Genomic DNA, 24,660 nt, shown 5'->3' on the forward strand with positions numbered 1-24,660 from the left:
GTGAGGCAAGACTCCAAAACTGTAATTCAGTTAGTCAAGAAATACCGCAAAAGGCATATACATGCCACACATTTCAGTCATTTAAAAAGTTGATAATGTATGATTTACAATCTCTACTTCACTAAATATGCTACTTTTTGCTTGCTTGTGTAACATAAAAAAGGTGAAAAGGGTCAAGAGGTATCTTGACCACATGAGGGAAAAGCTGCACTGCAGAATGTATGTTAAATGACATCCAGAGTAGCTGTAAATGTACCAGTTGTACTTCTTTCATATTATTATTTGTCATGTATTGGCTTTATAAATCATGTGCTTCATTGTGGATCCAATCTTTTGTTTTCCTTGATCTACCTTGAGCTTTCTTTGTTTTAGGAACTTTTGTAAGAGGTGATTTTGATGGACTCTGAAGTCCACAGGGTTTCATTAGCTCAATTCACTCAGGTGGTAACTACTGGTGAAAATTTGCTCTTCACTGTTAACGGTGTAGCAAAAAGCAACACTTCGAAGAGTAAAATTTATAGATGACAATTTCTACATTTTGTTTTGCCTTTACAAATAAAAATTGTTTCACTTTATTTTGCACCTGGTCGTCACCATAATTATCAATCAATCTAAATTAAAACTGTCAAATGCCTCATTGAACAGTAAATGGGTTTTGCATGAGGGAGGAGGGTGGGGGAGGTTATTCTTGTTATCACAGAATGCTGGCATTGATTGCAGCTACAGCAGGTGTGGATCACCACGTCTTACTGTGGAACCCCTATGTGACCTCTAAGCCAGTGTATGCGCTCATCGGGCACTCGAGCCCTGTCACCGCAGTTAATTTCATGAAAACCAAACAGCAACTGATCAGCTACTCCAAAGACAAGGTGGGACTAATTTAAAGATTAACAGCACTGCATTATAAATACTGATTTCATTTAGTCCATTAGGTTGCTCAGAGAGATGAGCTTCTGGTTTTCACTGTGCTACCAATGACGGGAACAGAAAATTCTCTGAGCTCAGACATTCCCCTTGCTCTGTCTGATGCAGGGAGGATGTTGGTGCCTGTTCGTTTTCTCTTCTCGTTGTAGTAACAGTCTGCATGCTTGCCTACTCTTTGGTTTCTCTGAAGAGAATGAATATTTTAGAGGTGATTTATGCTCCATCTGCCCTTTGCTCAAACACCATCTACCAGAGCAAAAAACTCTGAAGGCTTTACCTCCGATTTTCTCTGGAGGAGTTCCTGAAACAGCAGCAGTCGTCTTGTTTTGCACCATAAAGAAATCAGACAGAAAGAGTTCCCCTCACTAACATTTAGCACAGGAGGCAGCTGAAGACATAACTCCAACTGACAATGACTGTATTGGCGTATTAATTATTTTATTGATGCTGAAATTGTTGCGGTGATTTTTAGTTGGGCCTTAAAATTTGACTGCATTTCAATCTTTTATGCTCATACCAATAAAACCATGAACATAAAGACTGTTTTACAATATCACCTGCCCAGGTGGTGTGCTTATGGGAGGTGTCCAGTCAAATGTGCGCACACCGTCTGGCTGGCGTCTTCCCTGAGACGCAAAAGGACACACACACACACACACTCATGTTTCTTCAAGAGGAGCATAAGCAACTTCTGCTCGCATTCAACCGCCAGCTTCTCCTGCTGGAGACAAGAGAGGAGAAGAGAAGAACCAGCAGCCACAAACACCCTGTTACCTGTGTGCTCTATAACAGTCTGTTTAACTGGTATGTTTCTAAATGATCCTCCCTATCGATTGCTTTTGAACTCAGATGCAATATCTGGGAATGACATCACACCTAATGTAACTCTGCTCCTGTGGCAAATTGTGCTCAGTGACCAGGCAAATAAACTACTAGCAATTAGGGTTGTAAAGACACATCCAGCTCACGAGATGAGATGGTTAACAGTATTGGGTATATGAGAACCAGACAGGATTTAACTATACTAAACTAAGAATCCAGCTTTTTGTTTTCACAAAAAAAGGCCTCATAAAAACTGATTGGTTGAAATTTTAACTTTTGAGGACAATAAATGCTTATTTTTTCAGGTGAGTGTTCCAACCATTCACAGAATTAGCTAAAATAGAAGGAAAATGTTTTGCTTTGATTTTTTTTTCCTGATTTTTGTTCAATCTCAGCAACAGTTCGTTGGTGAAATCGAAAACAATATTTAAGCAATTTTATTGTTTTCACAAATAGAGTAAAATGGTTTCAAAGAATCTATAATTAATGTAGATTATATTAGTTCAGATTTGAATGGTCTACATAATATATGTTTGTCTACTCTGAGATGTTTATATTACAAAAATAAAAAAAGATTTGGACAAAAGTTTTGTAAATCTAAAACTGCTTTTTAACAAATGTCTGAGTGCAAAATTATCGAGTTCATATACAGCAGACTTTACTTTGATGAGAAATACAGGGTTGTTTTAATATCACAAATCTTGTTGCAACCCGATTAGCAATGCAAGCCAATAACAATACATTTATCTTCATTTTATAGATTAAAACAATGTAGCAACATGTTCAAAAGGTTGTCAAACTATACAATAACTTGATTTCAAAGAAATTCATGGTTTACAGTGACCTTTCCAACCCATTTAATGTTCCACCATACTGTTCCTACAGTTTAAAAGCTTTTTCATGAGTTGTTAGAGAAGGTGCAGTTTTTATGGTTGTTTCAAGCATACAGTAATGCAGCACTGGACATTTTTCCGATCTGTTGCTGCGCACCGCTGGTCAGCTGGCTAAAATAAGGTTTCTACACTTTTCCCTTGCTTCCAAGAAAGAAAGATAAAGTTTGTAAAAAACAAAACATGGGCATACATACTGTGAAAACTAAAGAAGTGCCATGTTTTTAAAATTTCAGTTCGCAAATTACAAACAGCATGCCTACTAAGTAGCCGTCTGCAGTCACTCTGGAGCAAGCAGCATGACTAATTAACCAGCTAATATCAGCTTATTAGGCTTCTGCTACTCTATGAAGAACATAATGGCAAATAGGTAATATTCTGGATTATAAGCACATGAAAATTACTACTGAATTTAAAACATGTTTATTGTGACTTATTTATTTATGAATTTCCAGCATCCAAGATTAAACAAAATGCACTCAATGCATTCACACTTGTTTTTTCGCTGCTTTATTAATGATACACACTGTTTCCTGTGTATAATTGGACCAGTCCAACACTGAATCATCACATTAATTTATTAGGAATATGTGTTTTAAAGCATGCATGTAAATGTGATTTTTGTCCTGATTTTTGTTCCCTCTCAGCAGCAGCATTTGTTAGTACAACTAGTCCTAGTGAAGTCTTTAATCTTAAATAAATGACATCTCTCTGTTGATGTTTGATGCCCAGCCCTTCTCTGCAGGTAGTCAGCAGTGACTCTGCCTCCTCTGTGATCTGCTGGCAGGCTGACACAGGTCAAAAAGTCATACTGTTCAGTCGTTGCCATGACAACATGGGGATCTCCACCATGAGCTTGGACAGTACGCAAACCCAGCTGTTTACTGCAGGCACCGATGGACAGGTCAAAGTAGGTGAACTCTCTCTATCTCTGTTTCTCTCTCTCTCTTACACACACACACACACACAGTAATGTACACCGAAACAGAAAGTACAAATTTGAAAAATTAAGAATTTATAGTCACTCCAGAGAGAAAATGGCATTCACAATTTACGTTTTTCTCTTTATGATTCTGAAAGTGGGCGGCACGGTGCAGTTGTTAGCACTGTTGACCTTGCAGCAAGAGCTCCTGGCCTGGACCTTCCACAGTCCAAAAATATGTTAGATTTTTTGATCACTTTAAACTGTTCTTAGGTATGTGCATGGTTATTTGTCCTGTGTGTCTCTGTTATGGACTGGTGACCCCTCGTCCAACGTCCGATGAATATAGGTGCCAGCTACCCCCTGACCCTATAAGAGCAAGCGGGTATAGACAGCAGATAAATAAATAGGGAATTCTGAATATACAGGTCCTTCTCAAAATATTAGCATATTGTGATAAAGTTCATCATTTTCCACAATGTAATGATGAAAATTTAACATTCATATATTTTAGATTCATTGCACACTAACTGAAATATTTCAGGTCTTTTATTGTCTTAATACGGATGATTTTGGCATACAGCTCATGAAAACCCACAATTCCTATCTCACAAAATTAGCATATCATTAAAAGTGTCTCTAAACGAGCTATGAACCTAATCATCTGAATCAACGAGTTAACTCTAAACACCTGCAAAAGATTCCTGAGGCCTTTAAAACTCCCAGCCTGGTTCATCACTCAAAACCCCAATCATGGGTAAGACTGCCGACCTGACTGCTGTCCAGAAGGCCACTATTGACACCCTCAAGCAAGAGGGTAAGACAAAGAAAGAAATTTCTGAACGAATAGGCTGTTCCCAGAATGCTGTATCAAGGCACCTCAGTGGGAAGTCTGTGGGAAGGAAAAAGTGTGGCAGAAAAAGCTGCACAACGAGAAGAGGTGACCGGACCCTGAGGAAGATTGTGGAGAAGGGCCGATTCCAGACCTTGGGGGACCTGCGGAAGCAGTGGACTGAGTCTGGAGTAGAAACATCCAGAGCCACCGTGCACAGGCGTGTGCAGGAAATGGGCTACAGGTGCCGCATTCCCCAGGTCAAGCCACTTTTGAACCAGAAACAGCGGCAGAAGCGCCTGACCTGGGCTACAGAGAAGCAGCACTGGACTGTTGCTCAGTGGTCCAAAGTACTTTTTTCGGATGAAAGCAAATTCTGCATGTCATTCGGAAATCAAGGTGCCAGAGTCTGGAGGAAGACTGGGGAGAAGGAAATGCCAAAATGCCAGACGTCCAGTGTCAAGTACCCACAGTCAGTGATGGTCTGGGGTGCCGTGTCAGCTGCTGGTGTTGGTCCACTGTGTTTTATCAAGGGCAGGGTCAATGCAGCTAGCTATCAGGAGATTTTGGAGCACTTCATGCTTCCATCTGCTGAAAAGCTTTATGGAGATGAAGATTTCATTTTTCAGCACGACCTGGCACCTGCTGGTGCATGGTATCACTGTGCTCAATTGGCCTGCCAACTCTCCTGACCTGAACCCCATAGAGAATCTGTGGGATATTGTGAAGAGAACGTTGAGAGACTCAAGACCCAACACTCTGGATGAGCTAAAGGCCGCTATCGAAGCATCCTGTGCCTCCATATGACCTCAGCAGTGCCACAGGCTGATTGCCTCCATGCCACGCCGCATTGAAGCAGTCATTTCTGCAAAAGGATTCCCGACCAAGTATTGAGTGCATAACTGTACATGATTATTTGAAGGTTGACGTTTTTTGTATTAAAAACACTTTTCTTTTATTGGTCGGATGAAATATGCTAATTTTGTGAGATAGGAATTTGGGGTTTTCATGAGCTGTATGCCAAAATCATCCGTATTAAGACAATAAAAGACCTGAAATATTTCAGTTAGTGTGCAATGAATCTAAAATATATGAATGTTAAATTTTCATCATTACATTATGGAAAATAATGAACTTTATCACAATATGCTAATATTTTGAGAAGGACCTGTAGAGACGTTCAGATGAAGAGTGAATCACATAATCCTATAAAAGAAACCATTAAGAATTTGCTAGAAAAAAAAAATAACTAGGTCTGCACTATGTTGCACTGCTGTATTTGAACTTTTTGAGACAAACTGTAAACACAATCATAATACAAGATATGAGCTACAGCCATATCCATCAACTGCCTTGCAAACTGTTACTAACGACGAAACTGATGTTCACATATTCAAGACTTCAGGCAGTAATTGTATGCAAAATATTCATGAGAATCTTAGTTATCTCTGTGCTATTATATTAATATGGGTTATACATTTCTTCAAAAATACTAAACTTCCTATTTAATCGAGTCCAAGATAGAAAATATATTTTATTGTTCCACCTTGTAATTTCTGCTCAGTGAATGAACACATGACACTGGCCATAAACAAACAAACAAATAAACAACCAAACAAAAATTAACAAATAAAACACAGTCTCCATCCAAACATACTTTACAGCAACTCTTAAGAATTATTGACAATAACATTCTTTATGCTTATGGCTTTTGAGCATACTAGCCAATACTGAACTACGGTTATCCAATTTCACATAGGTCTCTTCAGACAATTCCGTTCAGAAAATTTTTAAACATATTACACATTTTTTTTGAGCAACTAATTACGTCCTGTATGAAGAACTGCTTTGACCTGTTTCTTGAAAGGGCGCATAGCAGTGCCTTCTACCTGAGAGTTTTAAAGGAGTAAAGAGTGAAAGCTTTTGATCAGCAAGAACACTCTTTGCTTTGTTAAGAGATCTCTGTTTATAGATATGTTCTAAGTTATCCAAACTAATGCCCAGCACCTTGTCAGCAGTAGATACTATTTTCCTAAGTGTGTTCTTTTGCGCTCTTGTTATGCCACCAAGTTGGTGCGTAATACAGAAAAGCGCTGAAAAGCATTTCCATCATTTTACAGTCCACATCAAATTAAACCTTTTTTTAAAAAAAAAAAGAAAATTTCAACTGGCCACTGAATGAACTAAACAGCAGCCTTTTGTTGTCTCAGCAATATATCCGTGATATACTTTCCATTTACTTCTGTGTGAACGTGTGAGTCCTTTGTGCAAAATCACATTTTGCATATTTCTTTGTTCTTCTTTGCATCTTCAATTTGTTTGGTATTAACGACAAGTGCTCTGACAATTGTTTTACAGATTGCAGCTCTGCATAATGACTCCAGTCTTAACAAATAAATAGAATAATTATGCATTTTGCAATTAATCAATATAATCAACCACATCAGCTCTGACCCCATGAGCTCTTGTAAGAACGCCGCCGTCTGTATTGTGCGCATGTGCGTGTGGTGTCGGATACACTCATGCTGCCATTTGAAACAAGTCCTTATGTCATTGTCTGCAAAAGAGCTGGCACCCCTTGGGCCAATTAGCAACAAAAAGCTTCTTCTCTCCAATTTTCATCAACACTGAGCCCATGGCGTAGCTGTTAATACCAGTCAGAATTTACAATTCTGACCTTTTAATTACAGTGTTCCCATTGAGCCAATCAGTGTTCCTTTGTGAAATGCCATAAACACGGGCGCAAACTGCGTCATCATGTAAAGTTGTTGCAAGACAGTGAGAGACACCAACTGAGCTTTCACTGTGGATTATTGCATTGAAGAATGGTCTTACCAAACTTTAGTCTATTTTCATCATTTATTAAAATTATGAGCAGCTCCACTTCCTTTCACTGTAAATTGACTGTTTTGGAGATGAAAATCCTTCGACTAGAAGTGAATGTGGGGTACAGTGATGATTCAACTCTGCCTGTGATCCCAAACAGTGACAGCCAGCTCAACAACTCAGCCGGCAAACAGAACACTGAGAATAAACTTACCGGCAGACCCCCCTGGCATGTTTTAGGGGCATGCCCAAAAATCAAGGTGGACGACTCACTGGAAGATCTCAGCAATTAAATAAATTAGAATTGCCAGAATTACAGAGAAATGCCTCCGTTTCCCCTGGGAAAATGAGACTTCAACAGCGAGCTGCTGTCACAACAACTGATAGGAGTGAGACAGCTGGAAATAATGGAGTTCCCCTCCAAAACAGATTTGCCCACAGAATGAAAACCAGGAAAATGATCCATCTTCTGAGATCAATAAAAGGTTTGAGAACAACCTTCATTCTAAACAGTCTTCTCCTAAGCTGCCAGAGAAAAAGCGCTCCACCAGACCAAGAACCCTAATAGTGGGCAACACAGCTGTGGATGGGATTAAAAACTTCTGCAACAAGAAAAGCACAGAAGTTATGATTGGTACCAGTAACGTGGTCTCTGATATCTCAGAGAATATACTTGCAATCACAGAAAAGCGCCCATCTCTAGAAAACCTTATTATACACTGTGGAGCCATGGATGACGTGGCTAAGAAAAAATCTGAAGGATTGAAGGAGGATTTCACTCATCTTCTGACTTTTGTTGGAGGTCTTAATATCAAGGTGTTTCTCAGCGGACCCTTTGCACCGATTTTCTGTGATGAGATTTTTTCGAGACTTCTGATGATTAATAAGTGGTTGAAAAAAACATGTGCCACCACACCTCTGAACTTCAACAACAACTTTAATATTTTTTGGGAAAAAAGACAACTCTTCAAGCAAGATGGTTTCTGTTTGAACAAGCCAGGACCCAGATGTCTCACAACTAATGTCTTCTATTCAGTAAATAATCCGCCAGCAGCTTCGACCTTCAGCAGAGAACATGGAGTATCAACAACAATGATAACGCTGCCTCCAACAGCTCCAGCAGAAATAATCGGCCAGTTGGCTGAGAAAGAGAGGTCATCACAAAAGGTCTCCCCATCGAAATCCACAGGAGAGATGAACCCCCCGTTATACCCCCCTCCCCCAAAACCCAAACCCAGACCGACACCCCCAGTAAACCCCCCTCACCCCAGACCATGACCCAGACCGCACAGAACTCTCCCATCTCCCCACTGAGCCCGCTTTTTGCTTTACTGGATTCTGATAACATGAAAGGAGTTCTTAAGATCGGGACCCAAATGGCCCTGACCTCTTCTCCATTCAACACCCCCGTGGCCGAGGCCCTGCTACTAAACCAACATCTTCCAAATGCCGCAGAGCTCCACCACCTACAAATCTATCTCCTACTAATCAGGACCTTCAAATCACTTCTCTGTGATACAGTCTGGGCCCCAGTGGTAACTCTATCAGAAATGAGCATGTCCAGGAAAAACCTGGGCCCCTAATAGGAGATAGTTGTAAAATCTCTGTGCTTATATGTGACAGAAAGAACAAACCCAAAAGGATAAGAGACAATAATAAACAATCAAAAAAAGCCATAAAATGTCAGGTATAACCAGACACAGAGTTAATATCAACAACTAAGTCATATAAACTGGCCTCATTGAACATTAGATCTCTGTCAGGAAAATCATTTTTAATCAATGACTTCATTACTGACCACGATCTTGATGTTACGTTTTTAACAGAAGCATGGTTACATGAATTTAATGAAGCTCCCATTCTGATAGAGGCGTCGCCTCCGAACTACAATTTTCTTTGTGAGAGCAGACAGCAAAGAAAAGGTGGAGGGGTGGCCACTTTGTTTAAAGATTTATTAGAGTGTAAAAAAGTATTTCTGGGCAAATTTGACTCTTTTGAATATTTGGCTCTCCAGGTAAAGAGCCCGGTCCGAACAATGTTCTTGAATATTTACAGGCCTCCTAAGTCCAAAACAAACTTTATCAGTGATTTTAATGAGCTTTCATCTGTGATATCTGTTGATTACGACTGTTTAATTATTGTGGGAGACTTCAACATTCACATGGACAATCCTGAAGACAGAAGTCCAATAGATCTATGTGACACTCTTAGAAATTTTGGTTTGACTCAACATGTTAAACAGCAAACGCACAAACAGGGACATATTTTGGACTTGATCATCACTAAGGGTCTAAACATTTCCAAGGTGTCTGTAACTGATGTTGCTCTATCTGACCACTTTTCTGTTATTTTTGAAAGCATCATCTTAAATGACTCAGTTTGCCAAATGACATGATAAGAAAACGCATCTTTAAGGATGGTGCTGCTGAAACCTTTAACCAGATTTACTCTTCTACCTCCACTTTGCCCTGTAACACTGTAGATGAGCTGGTAGATAACTTTCATTCTAAAATCTCAGACATCATTGATTCAGTTGCTCCAATTAAAGTGAAGGTCGTTTCTGGGAAGAAAAAGTCACCATGGAGAAGTGCTCCACCAGTCAAAAGCCAAAAAAAGGAGTGTCAAAAAGCTGAACGCAGGTAGCGAAAGACTGGACTCCAGGTTCACTATATTATATATAAAGAGAGACTCTACATATATAACCTACAACTGAAAAATGCAAGGGAATCTTTCTTTTCTGAGATCATCAGCAAAAACATAAACAATGCTCGTGCATTATTTGCCACGGTCGACAGGTTAACAAACCCTCCTGTAACTGTAGCATCTGAACTCCACTCTACCAGGGCCTGCAATGAATTTGCTAAATTCTTTACTGAAAAAACCCAAAAGATCAGAGAGGCAGTCAGCACATCCACATCCACTCCAGTACCAATGCTGTCTCCAACTAGAACTGATTTTGACACAATTACCCAATTTCACCAAATGAAATACAAAAACTTAGAAGAAGTCGTACAGCAACTAAGTTCTTCTTCCTGCTGTCTCAATCTTTTACCCACAGCTTTCCTTAAGAAAGCTTTGCCTGTCATAACATCTGATTTAACACAAATAATAAACGTGTCCCTTCTGTCAGGTGTTTTCACCCAGGCCCTAAAAACAGCAATTATGAAACCTCTATTGAAAAATAACAACTTGGAGAAGTTGCTGCTACAGAACTACAGGCCAATCTCAAACGTCCCCTTCATCAGTAAGATTATTGAAAAAGCTGTGTTTCAACAGTTAAACAACTTCCTAACAACGACCAGCCACTTCGATGTCTTCCAGTCAGGCTTCCTGCTCACCACAGTACAGAGACTGCCCTTGTCAAGGTGTTCAATTAGATCCGTATAAATGCAGACTGTGGAAAAACCACAGTGCTGGTATTATTGGACCTTAGTGCAGCATTCAACACTGTTGATCACCCCATTTTATTAGAGCGCCTGGCAAACTGGGTCAGCCTTTCTGGTACAGGACTCAATTGGTCTCAATCCTACTTGAAGGACAGGGACTTTTTTGTGTCAGTAGGCAACTTTACATCAAAGACCACAAAAATCACATGTGGCGTTCCCAAAAGGGTACATCTTAGGGCCCCTCCTATTCAATATCTATATGCTCCCCCTAACTCAGATTTTAATAAACAACGTAAATTATCATAACTATGCAGACGACACACAGCTATACGTTATGATGTCACCAGGTGACTATGAACCCATTCAAGCGCTGGATAAATGCTTAGAAGAAATCAATACATGGATGGGCCAAAATTTTCTTCAGCTGAATCAAAACAAAACTGAAGTAATAATCTTTGGACCAAAGGAAGAGCGTTTAAAAGTTAGCACACAGCTTCAGTTAATACAGCTAGAAACCACCAATCAGGCTGGAAATCTGGGTGTAGTGATGGACTCAGACCTGAACCTTCAGAGGCACATAAAGACAGTAACTATCACTTTAAGAACATCTCCAGAATTAAAGGACTAATGTCTCAGCAGGACCTTAAAAAACTAATTCATGGGTTCATCTTTGGTAGAATTGATTACTGCAACCGTGTCTTCACAGGTCTGCCTAAAAAGTGGATCAGACAGCTGCAGTTGATCCAGAAAGCTGCTGCCCGTGTTCTTACTAGAACTAAGAAAGTGGAGCACATCACCCCGGTTCTAAAGTCCCTACACTGGCTCCCTGTAGCTCAGAGAATAGACTTTAAAATACTTCTGTTCGTCTATAAATCACTGAATGGCTCAGCACCAAAATACATTACAGACTTGTTGTCAGTGTATCAACCACCCAGACTTCTCAGGTCTTCTGGCTCAAATCTACTCTGCATACCCAGAACCAGAACCAAACATGGAGAAGCAGCTTTTAGTTCTTATGCTCCACTAATCTGGAATAAACTGCCAGAAAACTGTAAAAGCGCTGAAACCCTAAGTTGCTTTAAATCAAGATTAAAAACCTATTTGTTTAGGGTGGCCTTTGACTGTGCCATCTAAACATTATTAGTTACGTTTCAGTCCAATTTTCCTTTCATTTCCTTATCCATCATTCTATTCTCTTTATTTTATTTTTATTTAAAAAATTTTTTTTATTACCTCTGTTGTTTAATTTTCTGTATCATTGTAATGTTTTTCCGTATGTACAGCGCCTTGAGTGCCCTGTTACTGAAAACGCTATATAAATAAACTTGACTAACTCGACTGACTGGCTAATATTTCATAGCAACTTGTTCTATAATTTTGAAGCAAAAACCAAAACAGGCTAAATCTCTGAGCTTCAGCCTAGGTTTTGGTACAACCAACAGAAGTTGGTCAGCCTATCTAAGGGCCTATGGTGAAAAGTAAGGCAAGAGCACATCAGAGAGGCACAGAAGAGCAGGACCATTAAGGCATTTAAAGCAAGAGAATAATTTTAGAAACAATTATTTGGCACACAGGCAGCGAATAGAGAGATGACAGAACAAGAGAGAAATGTTTGTGTTAAAAGACAAGCACCAGCATACTGAACAAGTTAAAGGAAAGAAAGGCCTGACTAATCCCAACATGAATTGCAATAATCTAGAAGAATTGTGATAGAAGCATGAATTATAATCTTCAGGTCTTATGTTTAGATGAGACTGGTTTCAGTTTGGCAACCTGATGCAACTGAAAGAAACTTTTCTACAAAACACTGCTGACCTGTTTGTTAAACGTAAAACCCGAATCCATGGTTACAACAATATTTGTAACCAGTTGCTTAACATATGGTTCCAGATCACCAATGTCTGGAACAGGGGTGTCTGAGTTATTGTTAGGACTGAATAAAATTACATTTGTTTTCTCGTTATTACTCCATGCCATCTATATTTTGATGTCCTCAAGGCACTTCAGGAGAGGTTAGATGGAGCATTGGCTTTTAGGGATCATTTTAGCTTTATAGTTTAATGAGACAGAGACAACAACGTACATATATTTTCAATAGGGTTCAGCTGTAGACTGTTCCAGATACCTAATGTCAACCAACTTTGTCAATTCCCAAACGAGTTTTGAGGTGTGTTTGGAGTCATTTTCTTGTAGAACAACCAACTGTTGTTGACAATCTGGTTGTCTTTTAAAATTTATATACAATCCAGGAACTACCAAGACTTAAGCCGATCATAAAATGGAAGATGCTGGAAAACCAACTTCCCTGTTCATGGTAAATTATGTTTAACATCAACATGAAGTGAGAAAAACATGCACCACAAGTGTCTGCTCCAAAACAGGCATAGTCAGGTTTAACTGAAATTTTGCAGTTGCCAATATGGATATGCCAAACGTCTTCTGGGCAAAGGTTTACGGTCAGAGGAGACATATGGTTGGGCTGTTTGGCAACAATGATAAAAATCATGTCAGAAAAAACGGAACAGGTCAGGCTTTCAAACCTAAGAGCACAGTTCTAACGGCAAAACATGGTGCTGGTAATGCCATGCTTGTTGTCTGAATTGCTGTCAGTGGTGCTGGTGCATTGCACGTGGATGAGATGATGATGAGAGAGGAGTACCTCCAAATTCTTCAACTAAATTCAACAACTAGCTGGGTGAAACTTAGAAACAACTAGTTAGCATAGGACAGACTTAAGCAACCAGTTGCTGTTTTTTTGAGATTTTTGAACTAGTATCCTGAAACAAAAAGAACAAATCAAAGCACCAATTATGACTTTAATTTGCAGGATTGTCATATTACGCACCTGTTTTGTGTTTGTTTGATTGCAATCACCTGATTCCTGTTGTGTTTAGGTCAGTGTTTTCTGTTCCCTTGTTGTCGAGTCGTCTCTTTATTCTCCTGTTATGCTGTTCTTCCGTTCGCCTGTTATCCTTCCTGAGTCAGCCCTCATTATTCTGTAAGTTTAGTCCTAGTTTTATTAAATGTATCCATCCACCATGCACCTGCCGATGTCTTGTTGCCGCTTTGGTTCTTCACAACCTCAAACTCTGACAAGGATAAGTTGATGTAAACTTCTGACCTGCACTGTAGATATGTGTTTATAATAAAGCTGTAATTTTATTAAGTTACCTAAGATTTTATGCAAATTATCCAGGCAACAATTTTAGCAGATGGTCTCTTCTGCCAACCAGTTTTGAATTTTGTCTCATTTGGTTGTGACTGGGCTGTAAACAATTAGTCTATCTGTTATTCAAGTGCGGGACTTCAATGGCTGGGTCGCCTGTGAACATCTCGCAGGTCTTGTTGCTGAGCAGAAGCCTACTGGTGATAGGCTGGAAAAGGTACTGCAGCTGTGTGTATATCTTTAGTTGTTAGCTTTTGTAGATAGGACATCAACAACATTTTACAGTCCTGACAAACATTAAAAAATCTCTTTGTGTGTCTTCTATTGACCTAGCAATTTAAATTACCTTAGAAATTTGCACATTTAGAGCAGTTTAAAGGTAAAGGCTTAATATAGGGTCCTGGTTAGAGCTTTTGCATTATTTTTAGCGGCAGCCTGATCAGCAGTTGTCCTTACAGAAATAGAAGAACGAGGTAGTGTGTGTGTGTGTGTTTCGGTCTGTTCTTTCCTGCTGCGTCTGCCTGCCAACAACTCAGAGCCAACCAGACATCTGGACCCTAACAAGTCAGAACGCTATAGGGCTCTCACATTCGCTTTACTATTGCTGCCTCGGATTTGAGCGGATGTCTGTGTGCGCCTCCTTTGTATACCCACATCACATCTGCTCTTCATCATCATCATCATTTCACACCCAGTGAGCTGGACTCAGCGGTGCGCTATCATTAAGTCATATGACTTCCACTCTTTCTGTCTCTCCCTCCCATCTCCGCACATGCACAAACCAGCGCACACGCCGCTCTACTTCCATGACTTCAGAGGACCTCACGATGACTTACAGCGGGTTTATTTTATGGAATGCACATGCACATTTCTAAGTTTAACCTTAACCAAATGTTTAATGTAACCTTAAAAGACGTCTTTACCGTAGTTTGAACTTGCTGTTCTGTCTCAAGAGGAAACCAAATTCCTCGTAATATGACCGTGTAAACAAATCTAGGCCCCCGCATCATGAGCAATCTCCCCTGCCCTTCCTTGCTCCCTCACTCACAATTACATCCTCTCAGGGGTGTCACAGTGGTAAAAAGAGCAGAGGCGACAGATCAGCAGCAGTAAAAGAAAATAGTGTCATTATGAGTTTCATCACTCATTTAATTTCCTGCTACTTCACATAAACCTGGCTCCCAGTTGAAGACACACAGCCGTCTACAGCATGGGGTCTAATTCAAACTCCCATTGCCCTTTGCTGCCCAAACGATATCCCGCAGGTTGAAATATCCATCATCATTTTTTTTTCTTATACTGCACAGCAACTAAAGGCAGAAGTGCTGTTATAAGAGCAAAACGCAAGTTTTTTTTTTAAAGGAGAACTCTTTGCAGGTTTGCTGAATGGCCTCCTGAGAAGGTGAATATTACAGTGTGCATATGCATGACCCTTGCACAACCCTCTTCAGTTGTTGTAATAGGGGAGCATTAATGCTCATTACAACTACTGTCTTCCAACACCACAAAGCAAATGTTAAACGTGTTGCAGAGAAAATAATGCACTCAATTATAACATGATCTTTAATGGACTGAACTGTATTAACCTCCAAAGTCAAATGCTTATAAGATCATATTTCTATCACTAACTATAACAAGGCTATTACTGCTGCTGATATTGCTGCTGTAACAACTGCTTCTAATGCTCTTCTCTATTCATAGAAACATACCTGCAAATAATTGTCAGGTCACTGAGCACACCCCTTTTCTTCTTGGTATTGGGAAAGTTGTCACTTAACATACAAATTATTAACGCATGAAAGTGAATAATAGTCTTGATGTATCTAACTTAATGTATTCGCAGAAACGTGTGCCATCAGAAATGGGTTGAAACTAAATTAATTTGCTTTGAAAATATTTGACTACTTTCACTTTCCAAAATTAAGTTATTTTGTGTCACACATCCAGGTCCTTGAGGAAAGTCATAGAATAATCAAACACAGATTCACAGATTTACGTTTCACATCAGGTTAAACTTCCTTTACAGTGTTTTGAGTTGGAGCAGTGCAGCGTACTTTAGCTTGTCAATCAACAAGTCAAGGAACCATCTATTTATGTAAACAAATAGTGGACCTACCGTAACAGTTATGCTACCTGTAGCTACTAGCTAAAGACACCATATCAGCATAGTTTGCCGCCGGTGTGACGTCGGCCTGCGTTTCCCCATCAGTGTGTTTGACATAGTGAATTACATCCACCAAGCTCAATGAACAGAAGTGTGCCATTGTGATATGTTTTACATACAGTTTCTTTTTTGTTTGTTTGAAAAAAGGTTTAAGGAAGTTGGCCAGAATAAGACTAAAAATCATACAAATTCACCTAACATATAGTTTGCCATTTATAAAACAAAATGCCCCAGGTAATTTTTGTTGTAAATTGTAATTTATTTGGATAAAATTAAATAATTTTACAACAAACCAACTTCTGGCTTCCGTGCGTGTGACATGGAGACATCATATTAGGTATTAGTCCTCCGAACAGAGGGTTGCAATGTAGGACTAATGCATGCAAAGTATGACTATTTGGATTTTTATTAATGTTTTATTTCATAGTTTCTCTTTGGTGATGTTTGCTTTTATTCACGTTCTCAATATCTCTCAATATGTGGAGAACCTTGGTATGTTTTGGGATAATTTGGGAGAAAAGCATCGAAGCCGGTCAGGAAGGGGGCTAGGACATACTAGAATGAACACATTTTATTATTACTGTGAATCTGCCAAGAACCTACAAAAAAGATTGACTTTTAATTTTTGTAATGAAATAATTATTTTGCATTTCATGATTGTGACACATTGTTGGACATGCCTCCCACCATCTTCTCCTCTTTGTGTTTGTCTCAACAGGATGTTAACAGTTTTCCCTCTACCCTCCTTCTTCCAGTCTAATGTTGAACCTTCTGAATGGACGTCTGGTGTTCACCATCAAAGTGATGACCTCTGTGCTGCATTTCAGCCTCCAATAACTTGTGACAGGCGAGTGTCTTTGCGGTCTTAGGTTCTTTATTGCTAAAACCTCAAAAAGTTGCTTTATAAATCAGCCTTGTAGTGTTTTTTTCACTCACATTCACACCAAAGTGTGCAGATATTCATAACCAAACATATGCAAGCCTACAGTTTCATGCGGTCTCCTTTTCTTCGCTCACAGCTCGGAAGGAAAACGAGCAGAATGCGAGCGTAGAATAAGAGAGACAGATGGAATGAGAAAAATAAACAAAGGCAAGGAATTAAAGGGAATTTTTAAAAAGAAACTTCAGTGAGATGGAAAAAATAACTTGGAGCGGTTATCTGCTGATTATACTAAGTGTTGTTGCTATCAAAGGAAACCGAGCGCTGCACTTCTCTCTCTTTGCTTGAAATAGCTCTGTGTTTTGAGTGTCTGCCTACGCATGTAGGCAGAAAGGGAAGAAATATTTTTTCAGAAGTCATACTTGAAACAATAACTGCTTAGATGTGCACTATGCACCCGTTAAATGGTGTCCTAAAAGTTTATGAACCTCGCACGTGAAAAGTTTCTATGTCCATGACAAGGAACATCAAAAATAAATAAAAATTCCCAAAAAATCAGAAACAATTAGATTTCATTTCTGGATTTACTTATTGAAAACACTGACAAATTCTCCTTTTCAATATCTGCCATCAGCATGTGTATAAAAAAAACCAAGTAAACAAGATTCTAGAAAATGTTTATGAGTCCTGCACATCTGCTTGGAGGAATTCCTTCACATAATACACTATAACTCTTAATTTATTGGTGCTTTTTGGTTATTATCTGGTGTATTTTTGTCCTACAAAGATAAGATCAGGTATATGTCTGTAAATATGTAGTGTAAAATACAGTGCCAGGGACCTCTAACGATTCCAGTAAAATAAATGCAACAAGAAGTTTTTATAAGTTGATCAGAGGATTTTTTTACTTGATAATCCTCAATCCTTCCTGCTTCCTTAGTATAGATGCAGTGTCTTGCAAGATAATTAATGCCCTTTAAAGGATGCTCTGCATTCTCCCTGCCACCAGGTGTCCACATTTTAACTGATCTTTCTGTTCATCAGTCATCCCTCCACCCTGCTTCGGTATTTATACTATCTTGTTTTAATTTTTTGCCATTGGATCCTACTCTGTGTCACTGTGTGCCTGCCTGCTCCATGCCTGTCACTCTGCCCATGTTCCATGCCCTACGTGTCAGTGCAAGTCATCCATTCTGTTCTTATATAATAACTTGCACGTTGATTGTACAAAACCTCAGCATTCCTTAACACAAATAGAAACTGAAATTTTTTGTTCTACCTCTGTCAGACTGTATTTAGAGGTTCTCAATTCAGATTCTTAATTAGATTTAGCTTTGGCCTTTGACCGGGCCATTCAACTAACAACATTCTATGCCTTGACATTAACCATTCTATTCTAACTCAGATAACCCTGTATTTAGCTCCATCTTACTATTAACTCTGATCACGTTTTAAGTACCTCTTGAAGAAAAGTATCCCCACAGCCAAATTTTTCAGGTTTTTATAAAAAAACTATGAAAAACATGTTTAATTTTATTTCTGATTTGCAAATAAACACTCTGTGTTAATCTATAAATCGCATCTGTTTAAAATATTCTATCTCTCAAAGACAAGAAAAAATGGTAAGAGATTATTGTGGTGGAAGATTTTGTTTTTAGCTGATGTCTTATAACTGTTTTGAACTTTGCCTTTTGGTGTGTCATGACTGCCTAGAATTTAGGGGCTATGTTTTGGTTATGAACTTTGTGAAGGTTAGATGTTCTCTGTAAAAATTGGAAATTCATTTTAAAGCTTTTTACACCTCTTTACCAAGGGTGCAAGTAATAATGGAGGACATTATAGTTAAAGGAACAAGAAATCAGTGTGAAGCTCTCTCTGGGTGTTCTTTTTGTAGTAGGCGTCTTACGGAGCATATAAAAAAGACCTAATAGAATTATAATAAGGACAAACCTATCTGGTGTTACAATCACAAGGATCAGACGGCTGATCAGTGCATGGATTCGGTGGTATGAAATGGAAATGCTTCACGCTTGTTTTTGGAAAATCAGGGAAGAGGGCTAAAATCATGGCAGCACATATTAAAATGCAGACACTGTTTGCCTCTGGCTAATGGCACCATCGTGTCTCTTCCAATCACTCTGCTTTTTATTCAGCTTTTTTAAACTTATGTGGACATTTTTTAAACTCATACATCCAAAGTTTGATTTTCAAACCATTTTTAGTCTTCATGGGTCTTGCCAAGCTGGTTGCCCTTGTCTGACATTTAGCAAATCAGGACTGTCAGATTTACCAAAAATTAAATGTTTTGTTTCTTAATGAAAATCAGTATCTTGAAAACACAAGAATTTGGCGTGACTTTTAAAGGCTTATCCAGACAAGGAGAGCATATTCTAAAAGTTTGACAGACCCCTCAGTGTTCATTATTTTCTCAGATTTCTCAGCCTCTGGCGGTACAACTGGCAATCCTCCAGTTACTGGTCCACTTTTATTATCATCAAACACTCTGCACCCAGTTTGACCTAGAACATTTTTCATTTTGGTTTGTGATATTGCATTACTTTGGTTTAAATACCAAAATTCATTTCACAAGTCAGAGAGCAAAACAACTGCAGACCTTCTCTTGCTTTCCACGACAGATCAACCCCAGAGGTAAGCACTGAAAGCGATAGAGTAAGAGATGAAGGTGGAAAAGTAGATGAGAGGCGTTCTTAAAGCCGAAGTGAGAAAGTGGCTCGGAAGGAAATGAAAAGTTGTAGCTGGAACAAAAGCAGAGTTCAGGAGCTACTTTCAGAACTTGGAAACTTCTTCAAAGTTTCTTTGTCAGTGTTTTCAGCTCCTCTTTCTGCCTGCATTTGATTCTTCTTCCACAGCTCAGATTGGCACTCCTCTTCTACTTTTTTATATCATGATCCCAGAAGTTTAGCTTGCTGCATTCATTTCTCTATCTGTACACACACACACACACACACACACACACCCACACACACATACACACACACACAGACCCACATGTGCATCAAACCCACTGAATCCTCTTCCCTTCTCAGTCTCAATCAAATGCCCAATTTAAATGAAATCCATTTAGCTTGTAACAATGGGAAGTAATGAAAATGCATAGGCTTTTCTGTTTCATTCATTTTGTTTAACTGCAAGCTATTTTTGTATAGTCAGACAGTATTACATATATGGTAGTTTGTTTTATCACTGAACATCTGATAGAATTGGGCTTCATTTGCTGCAGTATCTCTAAACACAAAATGTCAATCAAACAATGGTTATTGAGTGTTTTTTCCCCCTCGGTGGTTTAAACGCTGAAAGATTTTGGGTGATTTTTGTTATAAACACCTTGTGAATATGGTTTATGACAATAGGAGACTATCATAAGCGTCTAAATCTATGATGAGCGGAAGTGTATATGTAACAGATGTAGAAATAAAGCTAAACAAATAACTTTAAATAAGTAGGAGTTATTTGTTAGAAGTGTATCCAGCACGATAACATGGCTCTTATGTGTTAGCAGTTTGGCAAGATCATTAATATGGTAAAACTAGTGAAGTCCAACATTTAGTGCAAGAAATCAACAAAACAAAACACGGGAATCTTAGTTCACACACACAAACTGCAAACACTGGATACAACCTCAGGAGTAAAAATGCTACTGAAGGAAAAGATCTGACAAAGAGTGAATGAAGTCAAGGAGCTAAATCCTAGTAAGGATAATTACTGGATGCAAAATAGGTGAGCCTGATTAACTGGGAGATGCGGGGAAAACACGGAGGTAGAGAAAAATAAAGCTCTTAGCTGAGGAACGGCAGTACAGAATACAAAAGGAACTACATAGATAAGACAAACAATAACAGAACATGCATACACACTAAAGCAACCTGCAATGCAAAACATAGGAATTTACGTAAATGAAAAAAAAAAAAAAAAACACAATATAAAAGTGAACTTATGACGTGTTTTCAAAATTCTTCATCATGGAAATGCAAATTATTTTACCAGTCCTTAAAACCAATTACATTTTCATTCCTACTTCATTGAAGCTACTTTATCATGCTGAGAAAATTTGCAATTGTAAGCATTCTATTTTAGCACATTGTCAACACATCTTTCTCAACCTGATATCATCATATTGCCCACCCCTTATGCTCCAGCTTAATCACAGCAAGGCTTCAGGTTCAGATATCACCAGTCGCAGTTTCTTGAAAGCCATAAATGGGTCAGCTTTAATCCTTTCTACAGGACCTCTGTCTGGTCAGCCTGAATTAGAAGAAGGTTCTAGTTTATTTTCTTTGTGATTGTATTGTAATTATACGTACAGCGCTTTGAGTGTCTCGTTACTGAAAAGCGCTATATAAATAAACTTACCCTTACCTTACCTTACCTTACCTTACCTTGCCTTGCCTTGCCTTGCCTTGCCTTGCCTTGCCTTGCCTTGTGCTGTGGAAGACATTCTGCCTCATTCAAGTAACTTTCGCCCATCGGGCTTGAATGACTATGACACAGTTGCTAAAGCATCCTACATTATGAAGGTCCTGGTATACGGTTATAGATCCACCTACTGTAAGTAGGCAAATCAAACCGTTAAGGACCCACTGTAGTCAAAATAGGCAGTACTGCTTGGATCCTTTGATTTTTGAGCATTTTCAGCACAATTCAACCTGAACTGCTCCTTAGCAAGTTTGGGAATATAAAAGTGAATGCCCCTAGCAATCCCTGGAATGTTGACAACCTTATAGTGTGTTTAGCGGGGTGCTCAGCAGCGGTACAGCACTATTTTTCCTTAACCTGTGCACAGCAGACTGCCAGTACAACTTGTTCTATGAAGACATACTCAGGTATCAGCTACACTATTTTGGGTTTAATTAAAAGCAATACCTTTTCCTTCTTTTTCGTAAAAATCCACTATGTCTATGAGATTCCAGCCAATAATACTGTAAAACCTGTGCCACACCTGTGCTACACCAGAAGGTGGCAACTTCAACAACTACGTTAAAATTCAAATAAGATCCTTAGCCTTGTTATTTCACATTTTCCTCTCAGCCTTTAGCTTATTCACTTGAAGTTCAATGAAAACAGAGCGAGAGAGATGTAAAATAACCCATAAAAACTGCTCCACTGTTGTCATTTTTAGCAGATGGTTTTAGAGCTGGCATGTGCAAAATGTTCCTCCATGTCCTAGATTTGAAAAACCTCTAGTTTCTAAACTGCTTTCTAAAGAATCACCTAACCGATAGCAATGAAAGGCAAAAAAGACTCAGTTTGTAATATATCTAGGTTAATGTGGACAAGACGTCAAAGGACTTGAGGTATCAGTGTTCACCTTTTCATGGAAGCTTGGTTACTTCAGATTTTGCAGCTAAATTTTGCATGTTGTCTATTTATCTGATGGTGTGATACTAATGTCTTAAAATACAAAACCATTATCATCAGTGCTTCAGTGAATCAAACATCCAAGGTCGACTGTTTTCAGGAGTTTGATTTTATCACAAGTCCATTTCTTCTCCAAAAATAATGAAAACAATGTCGTAATACATTACTCTCAGCTTATAATTTTACCTTACTTTTTGCTTTTCACAATATAATACATCAGTCTTAAATCCGTATTTTTATTTTATCTGGTCCCACACTTTTGTTGCTTGCTTATATATATATATATATTCTTTCAGATTCTTTCCTCGAACATCCACTCAGCCTGACCACAATATATTAAAAGCAATAGTACAATAATTGGACTTGGCACCATATTTCTTCAGGGCCGCACTTGAGCACTGCTGTTTCCGCATCACAGCACATGTTGCGCAAAGTCACACATTAATATTGTCAAGTGAAAACAGTGGTGGCATCATGGCCACCAGTGACAAAAGTCAATTTAAAGTTCTGTTTGGACTCTCCCATGCTTAGGAAGACCGTATGTGTATGCTTGTGTATTTTATTTTTGTGTGTGTGTGTGTGTGTGTGCATTTGTGTGTGCTCGCACATGCATTTGTTTGTTTGGTGTCTCGAGATGCAGCAGGAACATTTGCTTTATTTGGGACCAAGCCTTCTCATTTATATTCAGAGTCTCTGCAAGGTTCTGCTTGACTTCTCAGACGCAGACACTATCTGACACACATATACACAGCAGGGTGCATGTACACAGGGGTCCTGTGCACCTCCTTCATTCACAACCCAGCTTTTCCCTCTTTCCTCAGATCCCTTAATTCTCTGTGGCTGAATAACTTTCAAGCAACCAGGCACCAGCTCATCTGAACTTTGATTTATGGCCAAAATGTTGCACAAATGGAATTGCGAGTGCAGAAATCCAAATACTTTGACAACAATTACCTCTGTTTGTGCACAGTGGATGCTGTGTCTTTGAGAGAATTTGGCCAAGTATGAAAAGAGTTGGTCAATGTTTTTAGCATTCCCAAATCAAGGTGCATTGAATCTAATAAATTAACCTGGGTAATATTTCAACTTACATCTGATGGCCTTCAGGCTGCAAAAACCACTCTTGGCACAGCACATTTATATCTCAGGCTGAACTCTTACTGGTTGATTTGCAATTGCCAGTAATGAACAAATCCAGGGGCCAAATGCATAAACAATACATGCATTCATAAGCCTTACAGATGTCTTTTTGCATACAAACTGTTATCCATCAGGAAAGATTTTTCAATTTAAAATGTGCACACTTTAAATCATCATTTAGAGAGTACATCCACACATGTATTCCAGTAGAAATTTGAGGATTATGTGGTAACATGAAAGTGTGACAAAATTACAACAAAACTGAAATAAATGGGACAGTTTGACAATGATTGAATGCTATTCACACTATTACCTACCTGCAGTCTAGTTCAATAGTGTAAAGATAGGCAGCTTAAACTTACTTTGAATACTTTAGCAAACATAACTGATGCCAAGGTAATTAGGTAAGGTCGCCACAGCTTTTTTCTTTGACCTTTCAAAAATTCACATACTTAAATGACACCACATATATAAAGCTACTATAATCTTTACAAAAGAACTGCAAACAAGGGTTGCTGCATTGACCTAAGGAAAACAGAGATTAATGGAGATTCACTCATAATGGCATGATAAAGTCTTGAATGGCCTCCAAAAGCAGGGTGATATGACCTTTTTTTCTGACTGTTTAGCTCATATCTAGCTTTCACTTGGTTAATTAGAATATTATAGACTGCTACTTAGCAAGTTACAAACTCTACATTTTATGCCAATTTCACACAAAATGACAGACACTATACAAATTGGTTGTGAATCATAAATAAAACAAATACTGGGTGCAGGGTGTTTGAACTTGATTTTTGACAAAATGTGCTTGATGTCTTTCCATTTAGACCCATAGAGAATGCCTTTATGGATCTCAAGATACTTGACATGAAGAGCACAGAAAGAGAACACTTTTAGCATAATTAAAAATAAAAATTTTGTTTTTCTTCATTTTTATGATGCAAATTGTGCTGTAAATAACTAATGGTAGTCCAAGAAAAGAAAAGTATTTATAAATTGTTCTGATGTTCTTGAAACAGTTGATGGTTTCCTAATTTGGTTTGGTGTCTGTTTTAATTTTGTTCTTCTTCTGCATCCAACAGAACTCTAATTCTGTCATACAATCATCCTGCATATCCTCATGTATTTACTTATTAATCTGCTTGTTATTTCATTTTCTGTGATCTTAACTCTAAACTCAAAGTTAGAGGCACAAGGCTTGTAGTTTATTGCTTCTGTTACTACTCTGCACTTTTTTATTTTGGCAGTAATCCCTGAACCGACAATACCAAATAAAAAAAAGATTTATTTCACTGTCTACTTCATTGCTGAAGCATGTCAGTTTTATAT

The 24,660-nt window shown here is 38.6% G+C and overlaps 1 protein-coding gene across 1 annotated transcript in view; it reads left to right on the top strand.

Moving 5' to 3' along the window:
• Positions 1-701: 701 nt before the first annotated feature.
• Positions 702-24,660, top strand: part of LOC124884068 (WD repeat-containing protein 49-like) — a 69,376-nt gene continuing 45,417 nt past the window's right edge. Inside the window, exons 1-3 of the mRNA XM_047391678.1 lie at positions 702-869; positions 3,382-3,546; positions 13,900-13,985. Of these exons, the coding sequence (XP_047247634.1) occupies positions 702-869; positions 3,382-3,546; positions 13,900-13,985 (419 nt within the window). The remainder of the gene's footprint in view (positions 870-3,381; positions 3,547-13,899; positions 13,986-24,660) is intronic.

Source organism: Girardinichthys multiradiatus, chromosome 18, assembly GCF_021462225.1.
Source record: "Girardinichthys multiradiatus isolate DD_20200921_A chromosome 18, DD_fGirMul_XY1, whole genome shotgun sequence".
NCBI lineage: Eukaryota > Metazoa > Chordata > Actinopteri > Cyprinodontiformes > Goodeidae > Girardinichthys > Girardinichthys multiradiatus.